This window comes from Eschscholzia californica, unplaced genomic scaffold (genome assembly GCF_041429995.1).
Source record: "Eschscholzia californica isolate CP2 unplaced genomic scaffold, dmEscCali1.0.p SCAF_2, whole genome shotgun sequence".
In the NCBI taxonomy this organism is placed as follows: Eukaryota; Viridiplantae; Streptophyta; class Magnoliopsida; order Ranunculales; family Papaveraceae; genus Eschscholzia; species Eschscholzia californica.
This window is the reverse complement of record NW_028238309.1, coordinates 37142036-37152438: the sequence shown is the minus strand read 5'-3', so window position 1 is coordinate 37152438 and position 10403 is coordinate 37142036. Positions and strand designations below refer to the sequence as shown.

Genomic DNA, 10403 nt, shown 5'->3' with positions numbered 1-10403 from the left:
GCTAGAAGGTCTATTTTGATGCATACCAATAAAAGACTATTTCTATAATACACCAAAATCATCTTCATATTGAATCACCCTTTAATTCTCTCTATATCTCTCTCTTGCTAAAATTTTCTCTCTCTCTAGAGTTCTTGTTCATCCACTTTGGAAAATAGCTCTGTAAAGAGCGCTATTGTGAGTCAGATAATAGCATTGTCCACACGTCCAGCTTGAATCGTTTTTTGGTAGAAAGCTGAGTTTATGTTATTATTATTACTCATCTCCCCTCTCTCTGTACTAGTATATAGCCTCCTTATTTTATGTATGAAGTGTGTGATTCCTTGAAAGTTGCCCAAAGCTCTAAATCTGCCATTTCTGGATAAAGGATTTAGTGATCAGAAAAAGAGAGATGAGAGAAAAAGATTTGAAAAAAAAAATAAAAATTAAGGTTGTCGGCAATGTCAGTTTACACTACAAAAAAATGGTCAAAATAGGGACAGACATTTTTATGTATGTCCCCAATATATTCGAAATAGAGACGATTTTGAAACATTTGTCCCTAATGAAATTGCAATAGGGACCAACAAATTAATTGTAGGGACAGTCTTTAAGAATAATTTGGCGGAAAGAAAAAAAGGCGGAAAAAAATTTCGCCCAAAAATTTGCGCAAATCAAATACCATTTCCTTTTCCCCCATTTTCCATTTTTTTTCTTTCCTTCTTTTTTCCTGTACATCACACGATTTCCTTCTTCTTTTCCGTATAAGGCACGATTTCAGCTTTTTCTTCTCGTTTCAGGGCTCGATGTTGTCTTCTTCTTCTTCTCGTCCTAGGGCTCGATTTCATCTCCTTCTTCTCGTCCTAGGGCTCGATTTCATCTCCTTCTTCTTGTACTAGGGCTTGCTGCTCTTCCTCTTCTTCGATCTTCCTCTCCTCTGTAATTTGTTCGTCTTCTTCTTCTAGGGTTTTTTTCTGGCGGCATCACAGTTCATTTGGATCTCCTGCACCACCAGGTTGGTTGTTCTTCTGCTCGTCCTCTTCTTCTTCCTCTTCAAATTAGTCAATTAAGAGCTTATAACATGAACCCCTAATTTGATTTTGCAACAAATCTTTTCAGTTTCAGAGTTTATATAACAAGGTTGTTACCAATTTTGTTGTTTTTTTCCTATTCTTCTTTTTCTTCTTCTTCAATATTACCTACTTGTAGTTTGGTGATAGATACAAATAAACACTAATTTTGGGTCTGTTTCACAATGAGGTTAGAATTTGTTGTTCACGGTTCAATGGTGTACTGAACCATTCATAAAATTTAGGCACCTCAATCTGGTTAGAATTTGTTATGCAAAATTTCATTACAATCTTGCTAACCATTTATGTAATGGTAGTATTTTCAGCATCAGTGTTTATTTTGTCATTATAAAATATTTTTTGGTTCTTAAATAGAATTAAGGTTGGTACGATAGGATTGAACGATCCTCCTGAACTAATTACTAACCACCTGAAAAATGAAAACCTTGTCATTTTAAATAAATAATAATAATAATAATAATATTTTTGGTTTCATTATTCCTTATTCTTCAATTCTCTTATTGATTTACTTCAAGTTTTGATGGTGAAAATATGTATGATGGTGTGGTTTGGTTGCTCTCCAACAAAGGGATTAGGGTAGAATCTTGGCTGCTTTATCTTTAGTGCTACTCTCTTCACTATTGGTGCACACTACTCATTCAAATGCATTGGGCCTCCACATGCACATCTCATAGAAAAATTCGGCAGACGTCACCGTCGAAGTCTTTTCTAATCCACATAACTCAAGAACAAATGGCTCAGGTTCTCTCACTTGTCAGCATTGCACAGTTGATTGCTAATGTGAATATTGTTATTGATCTGCTCCCATCCTTGCTTCAACCCACTTTGTTGTTCATGTCTATATAGTCTCTAGTTTCACTATTTCCTACTCTAGGTAAATGCTGTGCATGATTATCAACTACAAAGACTAATTATTTGCTAATGTGAATATTGTTATTGATCTGCTCCCATCCTTGCTTCAACCCACTTTGTTGTCCATGTCTTCATAGTCTAGAAGCCCTTTCTAATTTAGGATATGATTCTTTTTTATTTCAACCTTCTCCATTGAAATCCATAATAAACAAAATATGGAACTCTAATCTTATCCTAAATGGTGGCCAATACGCGGACAACCGTTTTCCTTATATGGACAACTATCTTATGTGGACAACGCAAAAAAATTAAATTTTTATGTGGACATCAGTTTCTAAGGGGACAACTTTCTATTATTTTCACTCAAGTCCTCTTATAATCAGTTGTATTATTTGATGACCTCTCTCTTTCTCTATAAACCCTAGGTTAGTTTAGTCTTCATCTCTTCTATTACTTGTTCTTCATCATCACCCAAATTTTTAGAGAGAGAAACTCCTTGGAGAAGCATTGGTGGTTATGGCATCAAACAAAGGCAAGGGAGTTGTTGCAGAATCTCCCCAAAGACAAAGGTTAGATCCCTAAAACTCTAAAACCGACCATTAAGAAGAAGATGGTACTGATGGCAGAGAAAATTAGAGAAGATGTGGAAGACAAAGATGGATCTGTTGATTCCGACTCTGAAAACGATGGTGAAGAGGAAGATGAATCTGGTAATTCGGGTTGTGCAAAAATATGACATAACAGAACATCACTTGCGACGAAAATCTGGCATAATCAGAAAACTTGCCAGATTTTCGTCGCAACTCAGCTTCTGTTATGCAATATTTTCGTCGGTTTTCTCCGAAAATACGGCATAACAGAAGCAAAGTTGCTACGAAAATCTGGAAAATTGTCCGATTTTGCCAGATTTTCGTCGCAAGTTATGTTCTGTTTTACCTCATCGATGTCATTAATGCCTATTATAGAAACGCCCGGAAAAACTTCTTCAGGTGCAGATTGAGGGATTTTGTCTTCTTCATCCATCTAAGGTTTGATAAAAAAATGGTAGAAACTATAGTTTACTTTTAGTAGAAGTGAAGAAAGAAGAATAAAACTTAGAAGAGATTTGGTCTTCTTCATCCATCTAGGGTTTGATAAAAAAAAATGGTAGAAACTACAGTTTACTTTTAGTAGAAGTGAAGAAAGAAGAATAAGACTACGAAGAAGGAAGAAGATGTAGAAGAAGAAGACAGTTTAGGTTTTCAATCTTTAACTATTATTTTTGTTAGGAGTCCCCAAGTTACCAATTATTAGTATTTAAGACTTTATGGAGTTGTCCCCTTATTAAATCAAAGTCAACTAAGTCAAGCATAGTTGACTCGCATCGGACCCGAAAATAGTTGTCCATATAAGAAAAACGGTTGTCCGCGTATTGGCCACCATCCTAAATTTGTTCATTAAATCTCTCCCTCATTATCTCATAAATCTTAACGAGAGATCCGTCCCCTTCCACTCGCTGACTTGCTTTAATCTCACCGTAGATATTTTCAGAACTTTTAATCCTAGCCCTGCCATATTCATTAGAACCCTAACATTCACAACCTATAATTTAGATCATCGATGTGAGAAATTTCACCCAATATATTATTTTAAAATGTCTAAATTCTTCTCTCTCCATCCTTCAAAACGTATTCATCTTCTTCTCTCTCAACATAACATTAATTCTCTTTCTTTGCAATTATTGGCTTCTAATAGTTTATATTCTCATCATCACTATTAGTAACCCTAAACCCTAAACCCTAAACCCTATGCTTTGATACTCATTAGAAACTCATGCTTTGATTTGTAATAATTAACTCTCTGAACTCTCACTTTGATGCTTCAGCTTCTATTTTGGGTTAATTCCGTTTTGACCCCAATTTGTGACTAACTCACAGTTTTGGCCGCCATAAATTTCCGGCAGTTCGATTTGGTCCCAAGGGCCAAATATTTGACGAAATTATCCTCGGAGACCAAAATAGAATTATTTCTGAAAAAATGTTAAAAACAAAAGAAGCCACATCACACCTTTCTTTATCATCCACTTCACCTTATCTCTCCTCCATCACACTACCTCCTCTCCACCTCACCCTTCTTCTCCGGCGAAAGGTTGCCGGTCGGAATAAAAAATTTCAGTCGGCCACCTTTAACAAAAAAAAACTTCTTCTTTCTCTCTCTTCTTCTTCCTTTCTCTCTCTTCTTCCACCTCTCTCTCTCATCTTTTCTCTCTCCCTCTTTTACTCTCTTTCCCCCTCATCTTCTCTCTCTTCTCTCTCTTTCTCTCTATTTTCTTTGTTCCGGCGAAGAATAGTGGTATCCTTCGCCGGAAATCGTCTGGATCTGGGGAAAACCCAGATCCAGACTCCTCTTCGTCTGGAATCCGAGAAGAAGAGAACCTCTCTTCGTGTGGGATTTACCAGACGAAGAAAGGTTCTCTTTGTCTGAGATTTCCCAGACGAAGAAGAGCCCTCTTCGTCTCGGATTCCAGACGGTTTTTGGCGAAAGGTACCCTTATCCTTCGTCGGAACAAAGAAAATATAGAGAGAAAGAAGAGGAGGGAGAGAGAGAAGATGAGGGGGAACGAGAGTAGAGGAGGGAGAGAGAGGGAAGATGAGGGAGAGAGAGTGACATGAAAGAGAAGAGAGAGAAAGGAGATGAAAGATTAGAGAAGAAGAAGATAAAAAAAATAGAGGTCGCTGGAAAAAGTTGTCTACCGGCGACCTTTCTCCGACAATTTTTTCCGACGATATCCTATGTGGACAGAGGTGATATGGTAACTGTTAGATGAGGTGGACAAAGAAAAAGAAAAGAAAAAAAAATAAATAACAGAAATGCCATGGGGGTAGAATTGGGAGGCTGGACAAAATTTGGGCCAAAATAGGAATTTTTTGGGGCCAAAACGAACTGCCAGACACTTATGGGAGCCAAAACGGTGAGTTGGTCACAGATTGGGGGCCAAAACGGAATTAACCCTTTTATGTTTGTTCAACAATTCTCTTTGGGTACGTTCTGGTCAGCATCACATGTAAACTTTTATATTTCTCCTACTATGAAATTCTATCTCATTTTGACATTTTCTATTTGTTGTATGGTAGCTGTATGTTTGAGAAAATAGTCGAGAATTGATGGAATATTGTACAAAAAAATTGTCAACAAATGAATTCGGAATGCAATAAACATTCGTATTAGCTCGCCAAGATAATCTATCCAACAACTTTCATCATGTCAGACATAGATGCTTTACGTCTAAAAAACTACTTAGACGTATAACACGAACTATCCAAAACAAGACGATGATCTAGGTTTAGGAGAATCCACAAATAAGACAAAGAGAAAGGGAGTTGAAGTGCAAGAGTAGAGAATTTGCAGTGGAAAAGAGGGAATGAGGTGGATAAAAAAAAAAGGTACAACCAAATTTAAGTCAAACAACCATAAGGTAACACAGAACAAAAAATTGGGAACAGCGAAAACGAACTGTCATATACAATTAAGGGCCAAAATGACCAATTGTCACAAAGAGGAGCCAAAATAGACAGTTGGTCGCAAATTGGATGCCAGAGCAAAATTAAATCAAACACTTACATGGATATTTTTTTCAGTTTTTTATTCGTTCCCCTTGCTTATGGTACTTTAAGAGAATTTATGTTAGTTTTAGTGTAATAAAAAAAACAATTTGACCTATTTCATTAACCTCCTCGTTTATAAAAAAAAAGAAATTCTATGAGATATAGTTCATTTTGCACCAATACATGTAATCTTTATAATTACTTTAACTTCTCTATCTATGTTCTTCAATTTTGATGAGCTTAAGTAAGCCATACTATCACATGTAAAGAACAAATTCTTTTTCGTCTTAAAGTAAATGATTTTAGAGTTTCTAGATCTTTCTATCTAGACAATGTGTCGCGTAAATATCATCGTGCCGAAGGTACGGGTTATACCTTGTGAAAAATAAAGAAGTAAAAATTATTACTATAAGTTGGTAAGTTTTTTTTGTCAAAGAGTAAAAATTATATAATTTCCATTCGGTCCTAAGACGACTAATTCGCCAAAATGACCACATAAAGACAACTAACTTTATTGTGGCCCCAAGAGACAGGCCCCACTAAGCAAAAAAGGACGAAAACAAATGAACCCCATTTTCTCATCTTTATATTCTGATATCTTGCAAACCATATAATGCTATATTTAGCTAGTTTAGTTGTAGTGTGTTAGTATACTAATAAATTCTTAGCAAAATCAATGGAAGTTAACTTTATCCTTCAAGTTAGATATAGTTATTTCTGTTTTGTAGAAGACGGGACAATCTTATCGCTTTGTTGTGAAATAGGATTAGGGTCAACACCACCACGATGTCTTTCATCAAAAAAAAAAAACACCACCACGATTTTTATTGGAGAAACTAAATTAAAAACATTTAATAAAAATTTAATGCAATTTTTTGAATCACGCAAGAGAAACATAAAATGTGGTGATGTGAATTTGAGATAGTCAACAAGTACAAGTTTTTTCTTGAAAGCCAGTAGTTGCATGCAACTTTCCACTTTTAAGACATTTGAATTATTTTCATTGTGTTTGATTTTTTTTCTAATTTAGTTTTTTTGGATTGAGATGAATACCCTCATTAAATAACAAACGAAACAAACAAGAAAAAGAAGAGAAGAGAAAGAAGCAAAAAAGAGAAAACAAACCAACATATTTTGCGGGGACAAGATAATCAATTGATGAAAACAGACAATAAATTAAGTATTTAATAAGAAAAGATCTCATCATAAATCCCCATAAATAGTTTCTCTTCTCACCTAAAGGACAAATTACATTTTTCATTCATCAATCAATCTTCCCCCCTTTTCCTCCTCATTTCCTCTCTCTCTCTCTCTTTCTTTCTTTCTCTCTCTCTCTCTCTCTCTCTCTTTCTCTCTCTTTCTTTCTCCTCATCAATCAATAATGCTCTTCTCATAATCAAAACTCACTTATTGCTTCTTCTCTTCTCTCTCTCCCAAAACACACACATCCCCTTTGTTCAATACAACAATGTCATTTTCTTCACCTATCTTCATTCCTAGATTAATATTCTTCTTCTACTTCTTCTCAATTTCAGCATTCTCCATCACTCAAAACCACTTTATTAATGGTTTCCATTTAGATTTAATTCATCGACATTCATTATTCGAAACCCAAAGTTTATCTCAATCCGAACGAGTTCAAGAACTATACGAACACGATATAAATCGAGTTCAAATTTTATCAGAAAGATCAAGTTTTCGTAGTAGTTATCCTAACCATGTGCATGGAAGAACAGAAGATTTGGAGAAGATGGTTTCAATTAGGTCAAAAAAAACATCAGCAGCTATTCCAATTTCTTCAGCAGCTTATAGAAAAATTGGGGAATATTTTGTGCCATTAAAGATAGGAACACCATCAAGAAAGTTTTTGTTAATAGTCGATACAGGTAGTGATCTAACTTGGATTAATTGTCGATATCGATGCAAAAATTGTGATCATAGAAGGAGAATTAACAGAAAAAGAATATTTCAAGCGGATGAATCTTCAACTTTTAAACCTATAAGTTGTGCAAGTGACTTATGTAAGAAACTCACATTTTCATTGGTGAAATGCCCTAAATCTGCTGATTCTTGCCAGTTTGATTACAGGTATGACAACTAACTACTTCTTGTTTTCTTTTATGATTGATTGATTCATTACCTCTCTTTTCGTAAATAAATAAATGCTAGTATAAGAGTTGACCGAACTTTCCATATCTTGTAGCAGAATCTCAATCGGTTTAGGTGGACGTACGGAATTTAGAGAGAGAATTGAACTCAGCTTCTCTCCCGAACTTCTGTTACTCTACCTAAGCCAATCTGAGTTGAAAGTATGACTTAGGGTCGGACAAAATATCTTGAAAATATCTACATTTATTATGTTCCGAATATTTTATGAAACAAACAATGTTAGTACATGTTTTTTTGGGAAGAGATAGATTGATTTTGAGCTTTTTAGATTTACCTTTTTAGACATTAAAATAATTACCTTCTTAATTATAACTAATTACTTTTAGATCACATTAGTTGACTTTACCTGTGGGATTATTCAAAGTAACCAACTGGATCTTTATTTCATAAATGGGTTTTTATTTTATGGTATTATTATTTGGGGTGAGTTTGAGATTTTTTTTTTATATGGACTGAAGAGTCATTACAACATAGTTCAAAAAAAAAAAAAAAAAAATCATTACAACATCACATGACCTGGATACACAATAAACATATTACATCATGAATTTGGATAAGCTCAATAACTATCATCTTAGAGATATCTTGAACCCTAAAAGTCATATCGAAACCCTTAATGTCATCCTAGGGACATCAGAACTCATTTTTTCATGTATTATTCGCCCAACTTTTTGCGTTATATACGTGAATCTCAACTTCATTTTTTTTTACGTGAAGTGACCGAACTGTCCTAATCAAATCAGACTAAATCCATTAGTAAGAGGATTAGAAGATGGGACGTTTTTCCGAGTCAGATGAACCCTTCCTAACAAACAAGCATCTATTTGGTTATGAGCAGGTCAACCCTGTCTAGGCAGCAGATGGTTTACTGTCATTGGGGAGTTTAATTCTAACTATAAAACATGTGTTGCAACAAAAAGAAAAACTACAAAACCTTTCGGTTAAGATAACGACTTCGGGCATGGCCAACCCCCATAGCGCGACGGGCGGTGTGTACAATACGATGAATATAAGTGAAGGAAGTTTTAGAGGCGCCCCCCTATACGTGTTAAAGACGCCTCCTTCACTCACAAATTCTCTCTCAATTTTGTTTCGAGGGAGATGCCTTTAACATTTACAGGAGGCCTTTAAACTATCGAGTTAGGGACGATATTGCTTTTCATGCCTCTGAAAAAGTGGGTCGAAATTCGTCGTAGACGATTCTCGTCATGTTTCTCTCCAGTTTAAATTAAGGTTGTCCCACTGGCTTTAGGCCCACTTTTTCAGGAATCCGATCACTGTTAATATTATTTTTCTAAGTGTGGTAGTTAGACAGGGTTGCTCCCTGCTAGGAGGTTTTTCTTTTGCAATTTAGAGGGGGTTATAGTATATACTTAATAGTAGATATGTAAGGATAAACCTCTGGATTTTGTTTTGATGAATGGTTAAATTGAAACAGTTATGAAGATGGAGCAAATGCTCTAGGTTTTTATGCAAATGAGACGGTAACGGTAGGGCTAATAAACGGCAGAAAAACAAAACTAGACAACGTTGTAGTTGGTTGCAGCTCCACCTCTTCCTCTAACTTCGGTGCTGCCGATGGTGTACTTGGATTAGGTTACGACCCCAACTCTTTCGCCTTAAAAGCTGCTTCTGTTTTCGGTGGCAAATTCACTTACTGTCTTGTCGATCACTTAAGCCCTAAAAATGTCTCAAGTTTTCTAACTTTCGGTCACACCAAAAGAACCAGAAGTTCTCATTCCGGTTCTTCTTCCAAAAAAATGAAATTTACTAAGCTCTTACTCGACTCAATGGACGGATCATACCACGTGAATTTAGTAAAGATAACAGTTGGTGGTCGGACCCTTAAAATCCCATCAATCGTATTTGATGTCAACCGTCAAGGAGGAGTAATTCTTGATTCAGGTACCAGTTTAACATTTTTATCTAAACCAGCTTATACATTGGTTACAAACGCTCTGAGAGCTCCATTGATGAAACTGAAGCGCGAAAAAGAGGACCCATTTGAGTTTTGCTTTAGTTCTGTGGGTTTCAAGGACAAAATGGTTCCGAAACTAGTGTTTCATTTTGGTGGGTCAGTCAGATTTGAGCCACCGGTGAAAAGTTATGTCATAGACGTATCTGACGGTGTAAAATGTCTTGGATTTATGTCGACTGACTGGCCAGGTACATCAATAATTGGAAATATAATGCAACAGAATTTCTTGTGGGAATTTGATCTCGTCCGAAAACAAGTAGGTTTTTTACCCTCGACATGTAAACACTAAATCGAGCCGAAATTTTGAGGGATAATATTGTTGTAATCTATAATTCTTTTTTTTTTTGGAATTGTTCTTTCCAAAATTTGTTTATTTTGTACTAGATTATTGATTTTAGTATTAAATACATTTTGCTTCTTTCACCCTGTCAAAGTGATAGAACTAACTTTTTTTTTTGATGAGATTGATAGAACTAACTTTAATAATTCATTACAAATTTTTTTTTTTATTTCTATGGAGTTTAGTTCGTTCCTTAAGTATTCTATTTGTACGAGACAAACAAATCCTACTTGTCTCAAGATAGTGAAAACGAAAAATATAGACCATAAGAACATTGTTGAAAATTTCGATAAGATACTTAATATCCCGTAGCTTTTTGAGAACATCCTTTCGTCTAATTTACTAGAGGAAGTCAGTAACGATTTGTTCTTCGCGAAGGTATTAATTCAGCAAAAAATGATACTAAAACC

General features: G+C 35.3%; 1 protein-coding gene across 1 annotated transcript; it reads left to right on the top strand.

Moving 5' to 3' along the window:
• The first annotated feature begins 6744 nt into the window (after window positions 1-6744).
• On the top strand, window positions 6745-10078 carry LOC147557674 (aspartic proteinase NANA, chloroplast-like). Its single transcript, XM_086658922.1, has 2 exons — window positions 6745-7594; window positions 9114-10078. Exons 1-2 carry the CDS (start codon window positions 6975-6977, stop codon window positions 9940-9942), a joined length of 1449 nt encoding a protein of 482 aa, XP_086515048.1. The 5' UTR covers window positions 6745-6974; the 3' UTR covers window positions 9943-10078.
• Window positions 10079-10403: the final 325 nt, after the last annotated feature.

What these genes read in the sequence shown, in the direction of transcription:
- LOC147557674 (XM_086658922.1), top strand. Translation starts at nt 6,975, where the DNA reads ATGTCATTTTCTTCACCTATCTTCATTCCTAGATTAATATTCTTCTTC. An exon ending in TCTTGCCAGTTTGATTACAG is followed by an intron (nt 7,595 to 9,113) that starts GTATGACAACTA and finishes AAATTGAAACAG; the next exon opens with TTATGAAGATGGAGCAAATG.